This window comes from Diachasmimorpha longicaudata, chromosome 9, assembly GCF_034640455.1.
Source record: "Diachasmimorpha longicaudata isolate KC_UGA_2023 chromosome 9, iyDiaLong2, whole genome shotgun sequence".
In the NCBI taxonomy this organism is placed as follows: domain Eukaryota; kingdom Metazoa; phylum Arthropoda; class Insecta; order Hymenoptera; family Braconidae; genus Diachasmimorpha; species Diachasmimorpha longicaudata.
In genome coordinates, this window is record NC_087233.1 from 4379637 (window position 1) to 4402413 (window position 22777).

At 38.4% G+C, this 22777-nt stretch overlaps 1 protein-coding gene across 4 annotated transcripts in view; it reads left to right on the top strand.

The window, feature by feature from the left end:
- Positions 1-22640, top strand: part of LOC135165697 (matrix metalloproteinase-2-like) — a 119639-nt gene extending 96999 nt beyond the window's left edge. For all 4 annotated transcript variants that reach the window (XM_064127240.1, XM_064127239.1, XM_064127241.1 and 1 more), the window contains 7 exons: positions 3555-3701; positions 7557-7699; positions 14637-14795; positions 19593-20038; positions 20582-20880; positions 20963-21066; positions 21432-22640. In XM_064127240.1, the coding sequence (XP_063983310.1) occupies positions 3555-3701; positions 7557-7699; positions 14637-14795; positions 19593-20038; positions 20582-20880; positions 20963-21066; positions 21432-21676 (1543 nt within the window). In that variant the 3' untranslated portion in view covers positions 21677-22640. The remainder of the gene's footprint in view (positions 1-3554; positions 3702-7556; positions 7700-14636; positions 14796-19592; positions 20039-20581; positions 20881-20962; positions 21067-21431) is intronic.
- Positions 22641-22777: the final 137 nt, after the last annotated feature.

Genomic DNA, 22777 nt, shown 5'->3' on the forward strand with positions numbered 1-22777 from the left:
TTCAATTTTATCATGTTAAGAAACAAATATCGAAGGGATGGAATAGACTATTGAATGTCAAGAATTTGTACCCACATTTGTTAATATTGATAAATCATTGTTTGCAGGAGTTTGTCCTCCCCCAAACACTTTCGAAATCCCCAAAAAACTCCCCCTGACGCCCTTACAACAGCTGGAAAACCGAAAAAAACAATATGAAACCCTAAAACAAAACTTTTTCCTGAAAATCCCTATCGATTCCCCTGCCAACCCCCAGTCCCTAAAAAGCGAAAAATTATCCCAGTACTGGGGAAAAACGTGAAAACATCAGAGTCCGCCGTATTTCGGGTGAAAATAAATCCACGAGAGACGGAAAATAACCGGAGAGACTATTGAAAATAAAATTGCCGAAACAAAAATCAGAGTTAAAAACAAAAAAATTGAAATAGAAAAAAAAATGCAACAAAGACCATTGGAATGGAGAAATCCGTTGTTTACTCGGGGATGCAGTGAGCCAATACCGAGTGAGATTCTTCCACTGGTCCTAGTGTAAACGTAATATCGTTTATATACGATGTATTGTTAACGGGTATTGGAGCTGTTTGATTTTGGATTTTATTGACTCTCTGCATTTTTTCCTTCACCCGAGGCCCGTTATTCGCAATAAAATACGAATCATCGATACGTTATTATTTTGGTTGGCAATGATCGAATGCCGGGGGTTATTTTTTAATTATTTTTGGATAGAAATCCTTTGGCACAGAAATCTTTTTCGCAAAATTCTGCAATTTATATTGTTATTGATGATTAAAGGGATGAAGCCACTACAACCGCTTCAACTCTCACCGAAGTCCTCGAGGAATACCGCCAAATCTAAGGGAGATAGCGAAATTCTTGTCATAACCTTTTTTAAGGAGCGAATTAAGGGCTACAAAAAAGGTTCTCAGGAAGATTTTGGTATCTGCCTTAGATTTTGAATTATCAATAAAAAACTGGCCATCAAAATTGACCTCAAACATTTGACCGTTTCACTTCAGTTTTGCGGGAAATCCTCCAAATCTCCAAAAGTTACCGAAATTTTCATGAGAACCTTTTTTGTAGCTCTTAACTCGCTCTACAAAAAAGGTTCCACCAAAAATCCCGCTACCTCTCCCCGATTCCAAGTTATTCCCGAAAAACTACAATTAAAAATCGACGTAAACCGATTCACCACTTCTGACGGTTTTTCTTCATCGCTTTCATTCGCGCATTGACGCAATCAATTACTATAAATTAATTGAGAAATGACTTGTCCAATCCCCACTCATAACCACCCAATTAACAACCCCGACATGGGATTTTCAAACATAAAAAATTGACTGATGGCGTGACAAAGAGTTTCTCTCCATCGAAACAAATTATAAAATCAAAAACGTCTGTTTCACTCAATAGTACTTGTATTTACGGAGTACAAGTACAGGATTGGGGGTTGGTTGGAGGGGTAACAGGGGGGAATGTTGACGTGTGTTCACGACAATTGACTGGCATGACCCAAGTGCTGGGAAACGATCGCCTGTTCGAATGGCACGAGTGGGATTTTCGTGAGAGGAGTGTGACACAGAGAGGGACAGACGAAAGCTCCTGATGCTTTCAAGTGTCGCTCTATGCACACATAACAAGTACAACGACTCTTCCTCCCCCCCCCCCATTCCCACCCCTCTATCTATTTTACCCATCCACTCTCGAATCAATCCTGAAGGAGTGTCGGCTGCCAGTGATGGAAGACACTCCGGCTGGTGTTTGAATGTCAGAGCGATTGACAGGAGCGCGAATCAGTCGGGAAGCGCAGCATAAAATTACTCTGTTGGGAATAATTTTATGCTGTGATGTTGGAAAAATAAATAAATATTGAGTAGAGTCAATAAAAAAAATATTAACAGGCTCGGAGAAATTTATTTCCAATTTTTTGTGAGGTTTTTTAAACAACTGGAACCGAAGAAAAAATTGGAAAAACTCCAACTGCTGTTGGAGTAATTTCCCTGTTTTTTTTTATTTTTTTAATAATTAATAAAAATTTAATTTTCCAAAGATTTTTCCTTTATGTTGGGTATAAATTTTGAGTTGTATTTAGTAGAGATTTATAAAATCTTTGGGAATTTTTAGTAGAAAATTTTAATCAGTTTTTTTAATGATTTGTTTAAAGTGTTGACATCTGAATATACGATTTATTTACACAGTTGATTTAGTAATAAATTTTTGATTTATATTCCTTTAAATATCCAGATATTGTTTGTGTATGCTTAAGGGGCAGTTGGAGAGGCTCACGTGATCACAAATCGAGATCATAAATAAAATGTTGACATAATGATTTTATTAGAATCAAACAGAAATATTAGTCTAGGGAAAGAATAAATGAAGCGCAGTAATTAGGTTTGGTAACTATTAAATAATTATTTTGGCTGCAATCGATAAGGGCAGTTGTAGGTTATCTATCGATTTGTAAATAATTCGCAGCGCCCCTGAGAGAAAAAAGGATTTTTGCAAAATATCAATTCACTTCAGGGAAATATTTATTTCTTCAATTTTTTAATTCTGAAATCGAGGAAATCCCTGACAATTCTGATGAGGTTCAAATTGCGTTAATTATATTGCTCTAGAACATGATCATGTTATTTATAACTTTTAGTGAACCCCGCAATAATTATGAACATTAGATAATTCATCGAAATTCTTCCCTCAGGGCAATTTTACGAAGTTGCATATCATTAATTACAAAATTTATTATAAAGTTTATGGTATTGATAGGAATGTTTATGTGTGAGGAATCTTTAGGTGGTACACTAAGACATGAAGGAGATCCAATAAAATAAACTGACCTAATTAAGATTAAAAAAAAAATTCTATCAATTTTTAATCTAAACTCAAAAAAATGATAGACCTTCGAAATTTATAGTGCTGTTAAGTAAATTTTATCAGGTTACATATTATTAATTACAAAATTCACTACGAAACCAATAGCATGAATAGTCATTTTTATGTGTGAGTGAAGCACATTTTATTATTTTAGCACAGGGAGAGAAAAATTCTTGAAAAATTACGTGTCTCTTCCATAATCTGCCCGTCAACACAATATTCAGTAAAAATTACGAAAAACGGAAATAAATCGGGTAAAAATTACCCCTCGAGGGGGTGAAACGAGGGGTGAAGGTTAGTTTTATAAAAAAAATCAGCCTCCTAACTCTAATTTTCCCAACAAAACTTGACCTAATTAATTATTAATTGTCATTTCGTCCCACGTCTCGTCCTCTAGCTAGAGCTTTAATTTTCATTCGAAATTTTTTTTCGTCCAGTTACGCATTTTTTCACTGAAAAAGTGTGTCACTGTTCCGTCATTTTTACCGAATACTATTTTCAAGGACAGATTACGGTATAGACTCGTAATTTATCAATAACTTTTCCCCGCGGACGATAAATCGTTCGCCGGGTTCGCCGCTGGCCTCTCATTTTAACGAGTCCTAAAATAATAAAGTGACGTGTCTTTGATCACTATTTTAACGAACGCCGGATGAATAAATTGTGGTTCACCTATGTTACAGTTTGAGGACAGAGCAACCGAGTGGTTTAGACACGTACGGTGTCAGACAGGAGCTGAGCAGAGCTCTGGATCTCTGGGCGAGAAATTCAAAGCTGACATTTCGGGAAGTTAACAGCGACCGAGCCGACATTCTCATCTACTTTTATCGGTGAGTTAATTATTCCCCCTCTACCCCACTTTCTCCCTCACCGTTCAAAATATTTTGTCTCTGGAAAACCCCTAAAAATGGCCCCCAGCATTTATCCCCATAAAATAACTAATTAACTGTTTTCACATCTCAATCAGTAATTTTTTCCTTAATTTTATGACTGAGTGAAACAAAAAATTTAATGGTTTAAATATTCCTCAACTTTAATCATAAACTTTTTTCGTCAATTTCCCGCTGATTTCATCTCGATCAATTACCCTACCTCCGTCATTTACACCCGCGATAATTGGATTAATAATCGAGCTGATAGCAGTGCAAATGCTGATGAATTGACCGCAACGTAAATCCCATTAATTATGAATTTATTTTCATATTTTTGGTATGTTCAAATATTGAATGTTTAAACACCCGAAAAAGGTGGATTTACGCATAATAAACATGTACATTCAGCCCGGGTAATTCACTAAAATGGAAAAATACTTTATAATTCACTGACGAATCGAGCTCCCACTGAATTTCCTTTGTTATTTGGCCCGTAAACACGATAAATTCCATTCGAAATTCCAAATCCACCCGGATTATTATCTCGACATAAGTAAATTTCATTGATAATGAGTTATACTACTTCAGTCCATATTTGTGCCGATCAATACATGCACTCAAATAACGGAATATGGAGGGACGCTGGGGGATGAGGTTTGAATTTCGCGAATGCAAAAACCGTATCAACATTTCCACAATTTTATTTTAATATTATTTTTACGGTATTACTAATGTTTTCCCCAATTTCGGATTTTTTTTCCTTTTGTTAAAATTTAAACAAACGGTCTGACAATTTCAATTATTTGACTTTCTGTATTTTTCATCGTTATGGACTCGTGGACTCGAGGGTCAAATGATTTTAAGGATCAAGGGCAATAGTTGAGAGCCATTTAACCCTTAAATGACATAGAAATGTCAGAATATTTTTTTGGTCGTGGGTCAAGTGGTCACGAGGGTCAATTAACCCTCAACTGAGCTACAAACGTAATTTTTGTTGTCTCCAGTTGTGGGTCAAATGAAGCAGGTCTGAATGTGACCATTAAAACAGTTGAAGCTGTGGGTCAAATGGTCAAAGGGTCAAGTGGTCTATCCCCACTTGACCCTTAGAAAAAAAAATCTGGATCCAAAAAAATTCCTGAACATAAAATTAGAATTAGTAAACAAAATACAACAAAAAATCCCCTAATTGTTGCTCTTTTTTCAGTCGAGGGTCAAATGGACTCAAGGGTCAAACAATTTTCACCCCCTTTCAGGGTCAATTAGAATAAAGAAAATCCAGAAAAACCTTCGTTCTCCCCAGCCCGAAAATTCATACAAATCCTCATCCCACCCCTCGCCAATTCCTCCATCAACCCCGTATTGACACTGACCTCCCCCGGCGGGGGGTCGTCCCAGAAATCCCCTGAATAGAATTAATGGCTCTGTATGACGTATAAACAAACTAGCAATGGAGGACGACCGCGTATAAATTATAATTTCGAATGTTACAGACAATAGGGGAGTAATTTTCAGTGGTGAATCGTCGTGCGGAGGATTTTGTGAGGTTCACCCCAACTGCGACCTCCCCTTTCTCTCACACACCAATCCCTAAAAACTTGTGTTTATGTGTTCCCTTTGGAATTGTATGAGCTTTCCCTGTTTGTCCCACCCACTCTCTGTTTACCCACGAGCCCTCTTTTCCTTGACTATATATTCGCGAGTCGGTATTAAGGGTGGAAAGGGGTGAGTTGAGGTTTTTGTTGTTCCATTGAAATTCGAATGATTAAAAAAAATACCAATTGTTGTCGCCTCAATGGAAAACTCTCCCTCTCTTTCTCTTTCTCTCAGGGAGGGGGTAATTATTTCCTGATGAATTCACACCGATTGTTTGTAATTATTATTATTATTTCGTATTCGTGCTGAGAGAAGTGTAATTGCGCACATTATTATTCGGGTTTCATGTAATTAAATGTATTATTGTTTTATGCGATTGATAAAACATACGAATAATTATTAAATACATATTATATATTATATATTATATATTTTATATTATATATTGTATATTATGGTTCAATTATTTCTTTATTAAACAAAGAAAAATGTTTGTTAGTGTAAATACTGCCGCCCGTATGATCGATTAAATAAATAAAAAGTAACAAATATTTGAGAAAATTCCCCAGACTTGAAAGGTCCATTGGTCATCGGGAAAGAACAACATCTGGTTGAGTTGTTTTTTCCCGGAGAATAAACTCCGATGTAAAAACAGAGCATGAAGGAAATGTCGAGAGAAAAATCTGAGACCATTCGGAGGGTGAATTGGATGGCTGTCTTTCCCTTCTCCCCCTCCCCCCGTCCCGCTCTTTCATGCCGTTATATATTTTTTCTGCAAATGGGAATCGAACGCAGAAATATAAGATACGCGAAACCAATGGAAACTCAACTCCCTCGATATTCTAGACTTTCATAGGTACAAAAGTACTGGTACACGGGGGAAATCTCTGTCGCAAACTTCTATAAAAATATAGGTATTTTTTTATATTTAAGAGGAAAGGGGATGAGTATATAGAGGAGAGAAGGGAAAACAATTGTTTAATTTTATGAAATTTAAATTAAAATCAAATTGAATTTGATGAATTGAATTAATCAAAATATTTTGATATCAAAAAGAAAATCAGTAACAATAATATAACGTAATATCATATATAATATATAGTATATTATTTATTATATATTGTATATTATATATTTATATGGAAAGTGTAATTAAAAATTTTAAGAAGAATTCAATTAAAAATTTTATAATTTTATCCCTCGCAATTTATCTTTCCGAATACAACAGAATTTGCTCGTGATTTTTTTTTATCTCTTGATAAATGTGAAAGGGGGAACGGCGGGTGGGGGGAGGTTTTATGCAAAGATTTGAATGCAGCGAAAATGATGGGGAAATTATCTCTTGGGGCTCTCTGAGTTTAAACAGTAGCTTCACACGAGAGCTTTCACGGAGTTTAATTCAAAACGTAACGATAAGGCGCTCGGTAATTTCTACCGTTTGCCCAGTGTTTCCAGTTTGGAATGAGGTGAAAATTTTATCGTGAGGGGGGCGGGATGATTGCTATGGGTAGGGGTACATGTGTTGAGTACTCAAGATTTCATGACAATGGGGGGAAAAAATCAGGGGCGGAAATGTGGCGTGACGCTTTCGTTATTTGCTCGTGATTTTTATGGCGATTAGCAGGAGCTGGGGAGAAAAATTGGCGCAAAAAAAAAAACACTAATGTTCATTACTCGCTTTATTTTATATTATTACGGGAATTCCGCAACACTGGGGAGGGGGTTGGTGAGAGAAGGGAGAAATAATGGATTTCGGAGAATTTGTGAGGCCTGAGATTTTTTGCTATAAGTTTCCCCAGATTCTGAAACGTTTCTCCATTTTATTTTTGGATAAAATGATGCGATTTGGATGAATTTTTAGGGTTTTATTGTTTATAAAAAACCCTTTAAATTGACAGTAATTTTTTTCCATTTCACTCTGCCAGTCAAAAGTTATCATCGATTCAAGTTTATCGCACCCACTTGAAAAACTTTTTCACGACAAAACCATCCCCCGATCCTTTTTTTCCCAAAATGACGCGATTTTGATAAATTTACAGGTTTTTGTAGTTCATAAGAACCCCCTCAAAATGACTCAGAATTGTTTAAATTTCTCTCTACCAGTAAAAACTTATCATCAATTAAAAGTGATCACCAATTTCTAAAAACACCCTCCCATGCTGAAAACCTCTGGTCATCCCCCTTAAAACCCATCAATTTACACTGTTCCTCTTCTTGCAGAGGATATCATGGTGACGGATACCCATTCGATGGAAGAGGTCAGATCCTCGCTCACGCTTTCTTCCCAGGTAGAGACCGCGGTGGTGACGCCCATTTCGACGAGGAGGAGATCTGGTTGTTGGACAACGACAGCAACGAAGAGGGTAAGCGCCACCCCCTTCTTCATCCCTTCATTCAAAGCTCCCTTTATCCCTCACGAATGCGGTACACATTTCCCGTCAACCATCCCCTACCCTCGAGAGCGAGAAACCCCCTCTCACCCTCAAATCGTCATCGAGAAACGATTACGCCATTTTTCCTTTTTATTTCTCTTCTCTCGTTGATATAAACAGCAAAACATTCATCGGGTATCCGAAGCCAGCAAAACGACCTGTAGTTTGAAACTTTTGTATAATGCAACACTCTCCCCTCCCTTCCACCGCCCCGCGATCAGTCCATTCAATTTCCCCCTTTTCTATTGAAAAAGTTGGCTCGGTATCTCAGCAAAAATTGAATAAACCAATTCGACTATTTTTCGAGTTCCCCGTAAATGCGTATAAGCCAATTGAATGGTTCCGCCATTTTGAAAATTGGAAAATTTCGAAATGTGATGAGAAAAACAAAAATTGAATTTAAATTTTCCCCATTTCCCGCGCGAGTTGAAGGGGATTCCCCTTATTCTTTCAATGAAGATATCCTCTGAACTAGTCGATTGAATTGACTCGGTGCTGATTCTTTTTAACATTTGTTTCAAACAATCAAAAGTGAAATGAAAAAAATGGAGAAGTCGTTTTCAGTGACTTCTTACAGTGATCCCATGACCCGCAGGTGTGTCGCTACTGAAAGTTCAATTTTACATTTAAAGAAACGTAAAATGTTATTCCCACCTGACATTTCCATCGACCGAGCCAATTCCAGTCGTCTCAGGAGCCGATACCCGAGAGGAAACTCAATTCGATGGCTATTGTGTCGTGAAAGAAATTCCAATGTTACATTTTTTTTATTTCCTCCTTTAAAAAACATGGCCAATATTGTGAATCGAAAACGACAACTCACGGGGCTTTCAGTATTCATGAGTGCAATTGTCTTCTGGATTTTTATGCAGCTCATCTGTGTTGTTAAAAAAATTCCATTGATTTTTTTTTCTGTTAAAAATTCCTGGATCTCTATAAATTTTAGGATAATTACTCGGGTGAGGGGAGAGTGGACTTTTTCTGGTTCCAATTGAACTCATCCTATTCAATTAAGCCGACACCATTTCCAATTGGGGTCACTCTAGCTCCAACTTTATCCATCCTGGCCTCAATTGGGTTCAGCCTAATCCCAATTGGATTCATCCTAGTCTTAATTTCGTTCAGTTAATTCCAATTGGACTCGTTCTAGGGTCAGTTGGATCTATCCTAGTCTCAATGTAGGCCAGTTAATTCCAATTGGACTTGTTCTAGCCTCAATTGGATCTACCCTAGTCTCAATGTGGTCCAGTTAATTCTACTTGAACTTGTTCTACCCTCAATTGGATCCATCCTAGTCTCAATTTCGCTCAGTGAATTCCAATTGAACTCGTTTGAGCCTCAATTGGATCCATTCTAGTCTCAATTGGATTCACTCCAATTCCAATGGGACCGGTCTTAGTCTCAATTATGCCGAGCCCAATTGGACGATCCTACTTCCAATTGGTCCACCTCATTCCAATTCCATAATTTCCATAAATTCCCCAATAAAAATGACTATTTCCACCCAAAATCAACGCCTTAAATTTCCCCTCCACCGAATCCTTTCCAAATCCCGTTATTTATCGCACCTTCAAATGTATCGATCATAAAAAATAAATTGATAGACGCAATATCGAATCTGTCAAGAGAACGAGAGTTGAATAAAAATCGTCAGGCACTTGGGCATATCCTCAATATACCAATAATCCAGGTAAATGTAGGTGAAACTGGCGACGAGTTCTGGGAAGTTTTTTGACGCCATGCCAAATGGGTCAGGTGAAACCCCCCAACCCCGCGTCACCCCTCGGCCCAATAAGACACATTAAAGAGCGATGAACGAAGGGATTATCGATTACTACGTCGATAGAGACGAAATCCGTTCATTTCATATCGAAAAATCTTCCTTTTTGGGTTCGTACGATTCCGAGTGGAGCTCAGTCGAGTTTGAACAATTGATTCACACGCTCATTGAGTCGGAAACTTCATCCCATCTTTCTGATGATGCCCCGGGGGAAATTCGATTCGAAGTGAAGATAATTCGGTTAAATTGGGGATTTTTATTGGATTCGGTAAATAACGTTTGGTCATTTTTCTTAGCTGTGAACCGACGAAAATTGGCGAAAGCAGCGATTAATAGTTATTGAATTAGTACTTCTTTGACTATTACTTTGTGATATTTGTGAATTGGAAAAAAATTATCTCCCATGGGGAGGATAGATCAGTGACAAGAAAGGAGAATTGAGTTTCGATAAAATCTTGAGCACCAAAAACGGTGATTTTATTAATCTCCAGGAGGATCTTACGTCGCCGAGTGGCTGAAAGAACCGCCGATATCAAGAGCACTCAACAAGAGTGGAGATTGACCCTCGACCCCCGCAAGAGCCCCTGAAGAACTCGAAAAAAAAACAGAGAAAGAAAATAATGAAACTAATTTCTCCGGGAGACAATGAAAATCGATAAATCCCCAATATCTCAGCGAATCCCCAAGATCTCCATTGCCCGGAGGACTCAGACACACGTATAAACTGCAATCCCCTCAAAAAAGCCGAATAAATAACCCGGATCCTCTCAAGACGTCTCCACAACTCCCTCCCACCCCGTCTCATCCCCCTATTTTTCTTCAAAGTGATCGCAGAGTTTCTCCCCCGGTGGAAAAACTCGGCAATCACTTTGTTTACGATGGAAACTGTGTAAATCGAGAACTCCACAGTCGTTTCAGCCCCAAGGGCGAGATGTTTTTCGCCCCTAAAAACGAGGTCGTACCTCACCCGCACTACCATTCTTCCTTCATTACCTCAACGGTGTACATGTTTCCGCTCAACAATTTTTTTTCTCTCTCTTTTATTTTTACCCCCTCACTGGCCGGTGAAACGAGAATCCTTGGATAGCGAAAATAGAAGACTAACAGGCGGCTTACAAGGCCCCTACATTATTTACCTCACGTTACAATTATTTTTTAATTCTTTTTCTTTTGGGTTAAGGATCTACTTAATCGTCGGTCTTTGCCGAGACTTTTATGCCGACTTTTACGAGCGAAAACCTATTAGAACGTGATGATGAATTTGCTCAGTGTGGCGCTACTTGAGATTGGCTGAGTGGAATGGAATTTATCTGGTGTCATTTTCAAGATATTCTATTCAGATTTAATATTGGATTTGACTCGCCCAAATCGATCCATTTGATCGAAAGATACTTCAGTTTGAGCGACAATTTTTCCTTTTCTTTTTACGAGTAAAATGAGAGCCACAGCTTGAGCTATTCTTCAGTTGTGAGTAACTCGAAATCGACTGAGTGGAATTGAATTTTTGTGAAGTCATTCTCAAGATATTTTATTAAGCTTGAAAGTCGGATGTGGCTTATCCAAATCCCTTCATTTCCTTGAGAGATATTTAACATTGAGTAACTACAACTTTTGTTATTCTTTTCTTGGCTCAAAATAGGCGTTTGCCATTGTGACCATCGTATAGGCCTCTATCATTTGAGATCGGTAGAGTGAAATGGATTTTTTCCGGAGTGAATGTGATGATTTATTATCCAGCTTCAAAAATACCTGTGACATAACTAAATCGCATCATTTGATCAGAAAATATTTCACATCAACTACCAATTTTGTCAACCAGTCTTTTCAAAAATCTCTCCACCTCTGATAGATTCACTGCAACTCCCTGAAAACCCGAGTTGAATTGACTCATTACGTTGAGCTACCTCACCCTGATAATTAATTCTTGAGATAATTAGGATTGGGAATTTTAATTGAAAACTTTGAAGTGGAAAATATCTCGAGAATTAATTGACGTACAGAGGCTTACCCTCAGCCTTCCAGAAGCGTAATATTCTCCGATATCTCGATGGGATATTTCACGGTTTCATTTCTTTTTTTTTCCCCTCCAATATTTAATTTCATCTTTTTAACGAACAAGTTTCTCTGATAACTAATTATCGATGGGAGGCAGAAGTTCTTGTCACACATCTAGATTATTAGTTCTGGACTGGGAAAACATGGAGTCGTCTCGTTATTGTCGCTAGTCAGAGTTGTGGTTACCCAGGCCCTTAGTTACTATATAACTATGTATATGACAGGTGTGTGGAGATGGGAGGGGTTTTGGAGGATGAGTGGTAAGAGGAAGTTTCTTAACGAGGAAACTTCAGTAGTGTCTAGTCTCTCTCGATCCATAACTTCAGGTGCATGTGTTTTTCCTACCCTCTTCGTGTATTATCTCCGTGAATTGTTCTAATGGGAGATAATAGGCGAATGTTAGATAGTAATTTTTCATTCTTTAGTGTCTTTATTCAGGTTGACAGCCGTAACTTTTCTCCGTTATTTTACTCTCCAAAGCCGCGGGCATTCATCCAGTTTTATCCACAACCCCTGTCCTAAAAGGGCTCATCCTCCAAATAGGCTCAAACGACGTCCTATTTATGCCCGTTCAGGTCCTCATAGGGCCCACGAAAGTCCCATGCAGGCCCAAACTTCGCCCCAATGGAGCCCATCCTAGTCCCATGAGGACAGTTTTAGTCCACCCCCATCCCTAGTCCTATTGAGACTCATATCCTGACCCTGTCACGACCCAACTTTCACCCCCCAATTACGCCCAGTCTGCTACTAGTCCCACCGTCGTGAACTCCCTCGGCCACACAGGATTTCTCTCATATTTTATTCTCAAAAAAACTACCCAAAGCTGGGATCGAACCCTCGACCTTCCACTCAACAAGCAGAAACTCTACCGCTGAGCTATTGCTCTCCACCTCGGCATCTTCTAAAATCCAGAGAACTCATTCGGACGCGGTGCGTGGAATTATTTTCTTATCACTCCATCCTACATTCAGCCCGTGTCGAAAAGTGCCTTTTCGTTTACACATAAACAAAACGTCAAAACTTCTAAATAAATAAAACTTTTCGTTCACAAGTAAACGAAAATCGGTCCAGTTCACCACTCGCTGAACGTAACATCACTAGCAAAAAATATATTTCATAACACGTGCGAGGGGGTATGATTGGCAGCCCTCGGGCCCCCTTGGGCCCACTTCTATCGAAATATACTATTTGTGTTCATCTCGTAAAATAAAAGAGGAATAAAAGGCAAATGTTATCGGAGAAATTGATACAGAACGTTCTCGGCACCAACTGTTTTTGGAATTCAACACACAAACACGAATGGAGTAGCATGTTATTCCCTCTGGGATTAAAAGAGGGTTCGCATGGTGCCAAGGGGTGGCGGAGGGGCGGCGGCCGTGGGGGGGGGGAGGGCTGGGATGAAAGGCCAAGTGAGCACGTTCCCAATTGGCCCCGTTAATAATTCTCGGGCTTTCGCGCACGAAACTGCCATTGGGCCACTAAATCCGACACCCTCTCACCTACATAACGAAAACTCTGGCATTCCATTAGCATTGTATACAGAGATTTTCGTCTGCGTAATAATAGCAACGATATAGGTTTAATTAAACGTTGTATATAGCGCCAGCGATGGGGTTTCATGAGGCGTACGATGAGAGAAATATTCCATAAAAAGTACCAGAAGAGAAAGGCAAAAATTACCAACTTAATTTACACCTTCAACCCCAGTTTAGCTACGAAAATTCAAATTACCCGCCATTTTTTCATGAGTTTCACTTCTCCGGATGATTAAGATTGAAAATTGTGGTGAAAGCATTTGAATGGACATTAATTCCACTTCTCTCGATTTTTAAAAGGAATCGTGATGGTGTGTTTGAAGCCGGAACTTTTCGACTCGAGGGGTGGATCTGCTGGTAAAAAAAAAATGGACAATTGCGATTTTTCAAGCTCTCCCGTCTCCCAGTACATTCAGTAACGAACCATATCACGCCTGTCGTACCTCTCGCGTGCCCGAGTTTTTCCAGGCAATTGCCCCCGGGGATTGCCAGGTTGAATCCTCGAGTCTCTCCACTACGTCGTAGCCTCCGAACGCACATCAACCTCTCAAATTTTTATTTGCTCTCCTTTTTCTGGGAGCGAGTGAAAAAGGGCGAGAGACGTGAAGGATACGTTATCGTCAAGTCCTCTTCACGTTTTTCAACTCTTTCACGTTTTATTTCATTTTATTTTTGCTCAACGCTTCTGTTTGTTACTTTTTTTTTTTATTCACTTTTTTCACTCACTAGCAACCCCTGTCTCATTTCTGCTTGCACTCTGAAATGTATATCTGTAGCTCCTGTGAGCCGCGCTTGATGCTCGACCTATTCCACTTGAGCTCAATTGAAAACTACGATCTCTGCACAACTTGATGAAAAATCGTGATCTGACGTGGAAGTTACATCCTTTGAAATTTCAGATAAAAATCTGTCTGAATGTGTGTCAATTCGGTGAGATAATTAAAGGGGAAGAGTTATTTGATCTTAATTGGATGTATCTTGGGCGTGATTGGACACAGTTGAACATACCCTTATCGTAATTGGAATCATCCTAATTTTAATTGAATCCATTCTAGTCTCAGTTGGATTCAGACTATTTCCAATTGGACTTATACCAATCCTAAGTGGATCCATCTTAGTCTCAGTTGGATCCACACTATTTCCAATTGGACTTATCCTAGTCCCAAGGGGATCTCTCTTAAACCCAATTGGATCCATTCTAGTCAGGCTCGAGTCTCAGTTGGCTCCAGTCTATTCCCAATTGGTCGAATCTCAGTCCCAACCGAATCTCTTTTTTGCAATAGCCGGACACTCTACCGCTGAGTTATTGCACCCAAGAATTGCAACTTTGAAAATATCGACGGTTAATAACAGACTCCTAACAGATGATTAGAGGATTTCGGTGACCAATGAATTATGAAAATTATCATTAATTTTCCAACCTCAGAATCCCATAATATCATTTTTAAACACAACCCCGTTGGCATTAATAACAACTCCAATATTTTATCCCCCCCAGGGACGAGTTTGTTTGCCGTTGCAGCTCACGAGTTCGGCCACTCGCTGGGGCTTGCTCACAGCTCAGTCAGAGGGGCTCTCATGTATCCCTGGTACCAGGGGATATCAGGGAATTATGAGCTTCCGGAGGACGACAGGAACGGAATCCAACAAATGTACGGTGAGTGAAAAAAAGTCTTCGTGAAATAAATTTTTTTTAAGTCTTGAATGGATCATCGCGTCTCTTTCATTCCAATTTTCATGTCATTTCTCGATTTATTTCAATCATTTTTTTTTTTCATTAGTTGAATTAACTGATAGACAAGAATAAAAAAAATAACATAAATAATTTCTTTGAAAAATTAAATGAAATGTTAAAAAAATATTATTAATTATTTAATCTAATCAATAATAATTGAAAAATGACCGAAATATTTTTTGCTGATAATTTCACGATAAAATAAAGAACAATCCAACGGTTCAAAAAAATTAAATTAATATAAATATTCATTTTTCAATTTCATTTTATTTCTTTTTGTTACAAATGTTTTTTTTTGTTTCACATCGACTCCCCCCATCTCTCTGCTGCTCCATTAATATAAATAATTCTCATAATTATTCGTTTGTAAAATCGAATCGTCCACATTTTCATATTTAACACTGAAATGAAATCGAACGAATAAAATTTACAACGATAGATCCATTCAGGTTTTTATTTCCGTTATATCCGCATTCACCGAATAACATTTTCGTACTTTTGAAATTGTCTACCTTATCTTGGCCACCGCAATTGAACCCGTAAAACGGGAGAATGGTGAAATTGATACTATGAGAATGATATCAGCTTTGAATGCAGGACAATTTGAATCGAGAGTAGGTAAAGTGCGTACTGTACCAGCCGGTTTTTGTACTGTAAAAGCGATAGCGCACGGCCAGTGGTGCAGCTCGCTCGATAGTCAGACGATAGCACAAACGGTTACACTATTTTTTTTATTTGACGGTGTTCACTAGTTTTATTTTCTATCCTTCAACGGAGAGTTGAGTCGGGATACCATGAAATAGTAGTACGGAGATTTTTCTTCTAGTTTCATGGAGAAGACTATTCTATTCAACGATGGGTGAAGACGGTTCCGCTGAAGTTGCCCGGAGATCGTTTTTTTGGATTTGTCGGGGGAAATAATGATCCAAGGATAAAATACTATGAGACCTTTTTTATAGCCGATGAAATTTCCAACAAAATATTTCTTATCACTTTTGTCCATAAAATCAACCTTTATCAAGATAATTTAACGATGAAATGTTACCGTAATTTTATGTGAGTGATACTGAGGTACGAGGGACTTGGTGGCGGACAGTTATCGAAATTATCGCGGAATCCAGTGGATTTAGGCGAAAACTTCATAAAACCTTTTTTGTAGTGGATAAACTGTTGGATAAAAAATGTTATATGAAATTTTTTGATAAAACCACTCGTCACCGAGATAATCTAATTTTTAATAAAACGTGAAGGGATTGATAACATTTTATTCTACAACTGAAAGCTGACTCGTCAATCTGATTTTCGTTCTCCACTGGAATCTCAATTGTTGTCGACCCAAACCCCTCCTTCTGCACTCTTTCACCCTCCCCGCACCCCTAAACCCAGCAAGACGCGGTGGATCGTTCCGGGGTCACCCGGGAACATGAATAAAATATGAAGAATGACCCGACTCACCAGTTCATGAGTGATTTACGCTACCTGCAGAGCTTTTGTGGCTTTCCAGGGTGGATTACACGTTGTCACTATTTAATCCCCGAATTTTCTTGCCTCTCCCATCACTCATGACACCATAAATCATGAATGAACACCGAAACCCCACATTCCAAGACTTTTTACCATTGAAAAATGTAAAATTTTTGAATTTTTCTTGAAGTTTCAATGCTTTTGACGTCTTATTCAGCTTTGCGGTCGTGTATGGGTCACGTTAATGTCCGAAGATTGTTAACTCGATTTTTCATTCATTCCTGCTCTTCTGAGGAAAACTTCCTATGGGAAATTTTCAAAAATGTAAAGATGAAGGGTCACGAGGGTCTGAAAAGCTCAAACAAAAGAAAAACAGACCTTGAACAAACGTCCTTGACGCAGTTTTCCTCACAATTATGAGTATCTTATATTAATAACTTTATTAACATAAGAAGTGTTTACTCAAGTGTTTTATTTTGACCTCAGCAGCACTCAAGGTATTTACTCGTAGGAGGAGAGATAAAAAAATCGCATGGGGTTTTTAAAAAGAATTTTTAGTTCTTTTCAAGACTCATTTTACCGACCGGATACGTAAGAAATAATATCCAAGTACGTTATTTTCCGGGAAAGTATATTGAATCAAATGAGGTCGCCTCTTCCTTAATGAAACACTAAATTTCCCGATCTATTTAATGAACTCATTTCAACCCCCAGGACTACCTCCGTCTTCATCGTAATTTGAAGATGCAGCTGGGAGAGGTTTTCTACTTGCCATCGCTTAATTAAAATTTCAATTACGTCCGATGAATTAAAACGAAAAATTCTCTCAATAAATTCTGGATTAATACAAATAAAGTGAGACAGGCCGTTTCATTTTCATTAGTTTGACTCGAAAAGGGGTAATTATTTACTCGCGCGTCAACCACTCGACTTTATCGTTCCCCGGTTGCTTCGTAGTTTCTCTACCCTCTTATCCTCCAGTCCACCCCCTCCTGCCCGCTCGAGCAGACGTCCCCGACATTTCCGGACGATAGAACCAACGGTACTACCCCTCCCACCCACCCACACTTTAATTCTCCACCCAAGTTGTCTTCCTGTCGTCTCTTCAACTCATTTCCTCGTTCTCCATTTTCTTCGTTCACTTCCGCCATCAATTTTGCAATTTTAACTGTTCAGAGTATTACTAGGGAGGGGGTTACCTGGTTAGAATCGATTGGGGGTGGGATAAAACGATGCTGGGGATTTTTCGGGGAAATTAAGTCGTTGGATGCCTTTTGGGATTTTGGAAAATTTGGGGGAAACGAAATTTTGGGACAGGGTGGGGCGATTTAAAGAAAATTGGATGCGTTTTGAAGATTATGAACAAAACTGAAAAATGACCTATTTTTTTCAATTTCGATTCATCGATATCGAACTATTGAAGATTGATGATGATTGCTTATGTTTTGGCTGACGGGGTTAGACGGAAAAATCTTCTTCGATGTGATTTGTTTAACAATTATGCGATTTGAATAAATTTAGCGGGTCTTATAGTTCTGGAAAGGGGCTTCAAAATCACTCTAGATGTTTTAAATTTCACTCAGCCAATAGGAACTTATCGGCATTTAAAAATCGTTAGGAATTGGGGCTTGTTGCATTTCTGGAATATTCAGAAAATCGTCGAAAAAGGTGGGGCAGAACGGTGCGATCTTAACGAATTTATAGGTTTTCAAAGCCAATTAGACATTCTCCAAAATGGCTCAAGAATTTTTAAATTTTACTCTGCCAATATAAAGTTATTGTCAATTAAATATGCTCCGGGATCGTGCCTTGTTACAGTAGCATTTCTGCAAAATTCAGAAAATCATCAATAAATGCGGGGCAAAACGGTGCGATTTTAATGAATTCACAGATTTTTGTAGCCAACCATAAATCCTTCAAATCGACTCAAGAGCTTTTTCATTTCACTCACCCAATGTAAACTTATCATAAAAAAAATGGTTCCACACGCCCAACAGAACAATTTACCCACAAACACCACCCCCATGACATTCCACCCCTATCTACCGCCTTCAAAAAACCATTACTCCCCTCAAAATTAGCCCCTCAACCATTGTCACACCTCCCCCAAATCTCACCATCTGAGGTTCTACCCACACCCCCAAGATAATAACCTAACCCACTCGACAAGGGTTAAACGGGGGGCAGTCGAGATTAAGTTTCCGATTTCCGTGGAGCTACCCTCAGTGGGGATAACTACCCCAGACAGTTACAGTTAGTCCAAGTGTCCACAAAACCTCACCCAAAGTCCGTGGTTTGCACTTTACTTGCCAAAAACTCCGGGATTCCCAGGAATTCTCTCCAGCAATTCCACCCCTATTTTACATTCTCCAAGTAATTTTTTTTTCCCCTCACGATAAGAAGATCCATTGAACATCTGCGATAGGGAACTATCGTAAAAACTCTCGCCCGCATTCACCAATTTTTTTTTATTCATTCCAGAAAGAATGTCTCAAAGATAGAAAACTCGTCTGATTTTTACTCACTTTTTCCACTGAACTCACTCCAGGGGGAATCCCATTATCCTTGACGTCATTCCATTCACCTCTCGCAAACCCCTTATACCTTCTATTTCACCATTCTGGGATCAACTTCCGTACCTTCCAGCGACGATTTAATCCCCAGGATGATTTCATCAAGGAGAAAAAGAAAATGAGGGAATGGTCTACAGGGGGAGGGGGACAGGGGGGGCGTGCTAGGGAGCGGGAGTCGTGGGAAATGAGAGAAAAAAAAAAATACACAAGAAGGGGGGTGAATTCCCCTGAGGTTGAACACCAGTCTTGTACCAATTTCCACGAAAACATCGTCAGCGTCACTTCATTTCCTCTTTTGTCAAATTCAATTTGAGTTTATTTTTTGGTTGAGAAATTGAGGGGGAATCGGATAGGAAATTGTAAAATTTAGGGGATGAATATTATCGTACGGCTCAGATCGGTAAATTTCCGTCTCCAAACGGTAGTTACACCCCCTTTTTACCCCACAACTTCCTGAGATACTTCGAATCAAACTTTTCAAGTTCTTAATTTGTTTCTTAATTATCAGAGGAAGTTGTCGAAGTAAAGGGGTTTGTAAGTACCATTCGGAGACGGAAATCTCCCCACCGATTCGATAAACTGGTTTTCAGTAAACACTTCCGTGATATTGAAAATTATTGATTGACTGATACTGATTAATCCATTAGTTTAAATCGTTGATTCATCAATTATGTTGATGCAGGCGCACCGGAGGATAAATTATGGGGCAATTTACCAGACGCCAGACGTCCAACTCGTCCACCAACAACAACAACGACAACAACAACAACAACAACAACAACAACAACAACGGCTCGAACCCGTTTACCAACGAGAAGACCCTGGAAAACCCGTCCAACCAGGCCAAACACTTATCCAGATGATACAAGTCGAGACAGAATTAATCACTATCCATACAAGCCAAACTGGCGTACAGAGAGACCTGATTATTATCCGCAACGGCCGGACTATCCAGATAGACCGAGGAAACCACACAGGCATCACACGACAACAACCACCACTGTCACACCCCATCGACCAAGGCACAGATGGACACCACCACCTCGGAATGATATTCCTGATAAGTGTGACACGGCCTATGATGCCATTAGCATTATTCGACGGGAGGTTTTCATTTTTAAAGGAAGGGTATGTGATGCTTAATTTTTTAGCAAATTTTTTTTAAGCTGTTGTGCGACCTGAATTTATGCCTTAATCCAAATTTAGACGCAAATGCCATTCCTTGACACACCGTAATTTATTTTTTAATCCAATTTACGTAGCTTTGGATTTATAGAGGACCTGATTTTAGTCCAGTGCCTGATTTTTCATACAGATTGCGTTAAATAATGACTTCAATCAACGAGAAAACCTGACCTTGATCCCTGATTATTTGTTATTCAATTACAAATATTTTTAAGTTTAAAATTAGGTATGATTTTAGTCAGGTACTCAATCAGCTAAATTAATCACCGAATTTTGACGGAAACTGAGAGGCTTTTGTTCCCATCGTATTAAGTGAAACTTATCCCTCCCTCACATCCAATTAGCTGGTGAATCTCTCAATCCCTGCAACAAGGTCATTCCCATCCCCTCCCTGGACTAAAGTGTGTCAACATGTAATTTGAATCATGATTTTTACCAGTAAAAGTTAATTAACTGCGTCATTATCTCTGTCCTCCCCTGGAGCAGTATCTTTGGAGAATAGGCGATGACGGGCTTTACGAGGGCTATCCAGCTGAGATAACCCGTCTATTCAATCTGCCCCAGGATATTGATCATGTGGATGCTGTGTACGAGAGACAAGACAAGAAAATAGTATTTTTCATTGGAAAGAATTACTACGTTTTCAACGCTAATAAACTCGAGCCCGGCTATCCTCAGCCCCTGAGGACACTTGGATTACCGAATGAACTTGAGAAGATTGATGGGGCCATGGTATGGGGATACAACAGCAGAACTTATTTCTTCAGTGGCACAATGTACTGGAGGTAATCACTCTTAGATTTATCTTATTGTGATGGTAAATTTAGGTTGAGCACATGTTTGACCTTTTTCGTGTCTTAATTTCAGGTTTGATGAATCGGAGAATTTTATTGAGTTGGATTATCCCAGGGATATGACCATGTTTGCTGGAGTTCCTTATAACATCGATGCTGTCTTCCAGTGGAAGAATGGTGAGCATTTTCGTAATCATAAGACTTTGAATTTTTAACATTTTTTTTTAAATACATCATTTTTATTGGCAATTTCACTCTATTGTCATGCGTCGGCTTTGGACGACACCTGAATTCACCTGAATACTTGTCTTGATCAGATTGGGGTCAATAGTTTTTTTTTTAATTACCGCAAGTGAGGGCTGAACCTGATTTTAAGGCGTCAATTCGTGAAGACATGAATTTAGGTTTAGACGTGACTTTACGGTGTATCAGGACCTGAATTAATTCTACAGAAATGTTTTTCTATTTCTAATCTAATGGCAATTAGCAGGGAGATATTCTCTCCTCGTAACTGATATTGTAAAAATCGATTTTTCTTCCAGGAAAGACCTACTTCTTCAAAGGCAAAGGCTACTGGGAATTCGATGACATGAGAATGCGGGTGGCACACGAACGTCCCAGGCCTTCCGCACCATTCTGGATGGCCTGTCCTCCGGAAATGGAGACTAATGACATCGATTATCCGTCCCACAGGGCAAAAATTATCGAGAGCTCCTCGTCAGCATCTACAATCACATTTTCTGTTATAATTAGCAGTCTCTTTGTACTTGCAATTAGAATAACGTAGGTCATTATTTTTTTACGATTTTTTTTTTGTCACGTGAAAATAGAAAAGATAATCCGTGGTGGAGACAAATGTGCCTAATTATTAAGTAAAATTTAAAAACACTGCCGAACAATTAGAAAAAATTAAATTGTTAAAGGTTTAAGGATTCATTATTGAGAGGACACAAAATTGGAAGGGAATGAAAAAATCAAATTAACAAATTCAAAAAGGAATATGTCAACATCGGCTGAGTGAAAATCAACGATTTTTTTTTTATTTTCAAGATACTTTTGTGCATTTTGAAAGAACATTTGACTCGTAGAAATCGCATCGTTGGGTCTCGAGATATTTCATATCAAAGGCCGTCAGTTTTTTTTCAGTTTAAAGACCTTAAGGGGCCAATTAAAATAGATGAATTTTCCCAAAAAGTTTTGTGTTCTTATTAATCTCAAAATGATCCTATACCAATGCATAACAACAAACAACAATCCATCCAATAATTGAATCAAAAAATTAAAAAATAATTTTTATATGCGTCTTTACATGATTTATTATTTTCATGAAACTACAATTAATGGCACGATATTTGTGCATCAGTTTTATAAACTGTGATATTTATGTGAAACTCAAAGAATATGGGGAAAAAAATAATCTTATATGTGTAACGGTATTTATAAATAGTGAATGAGAAGAAATAGCGATGTTGTTGTTTAATATTGGAATAGTCTGAGACAAGTTTTCTACGTATAAATTTTTATGAGCTTCTTGTGATTGCAAAAAAGTCGATTTACATCACCAATAATTATCAATCAATAATCACTCATTAAAATTCTTTTTAATCCAACGTTTTTACGAAATCTCGTCGCAGAATCAATTGACGTGCAACTTCTAGGGAATAAGTGGAATAATGGAGTGGATTTATATGGTTAAGTGAATAAATTCAGAACCACTGTATAAATAAATAAAAAAAATGTATACGACTCAACCTCCCACCAATGTCATTTATTATTCTCTTTCCCCTGAATTTTTATTCTCGTTAAATATATTTATTTCATTTTTCCTTAATTAAACAAAGCTCCAGTATGATCTAGGGATTAGGATAGAATGAAAGAAAAAATATTT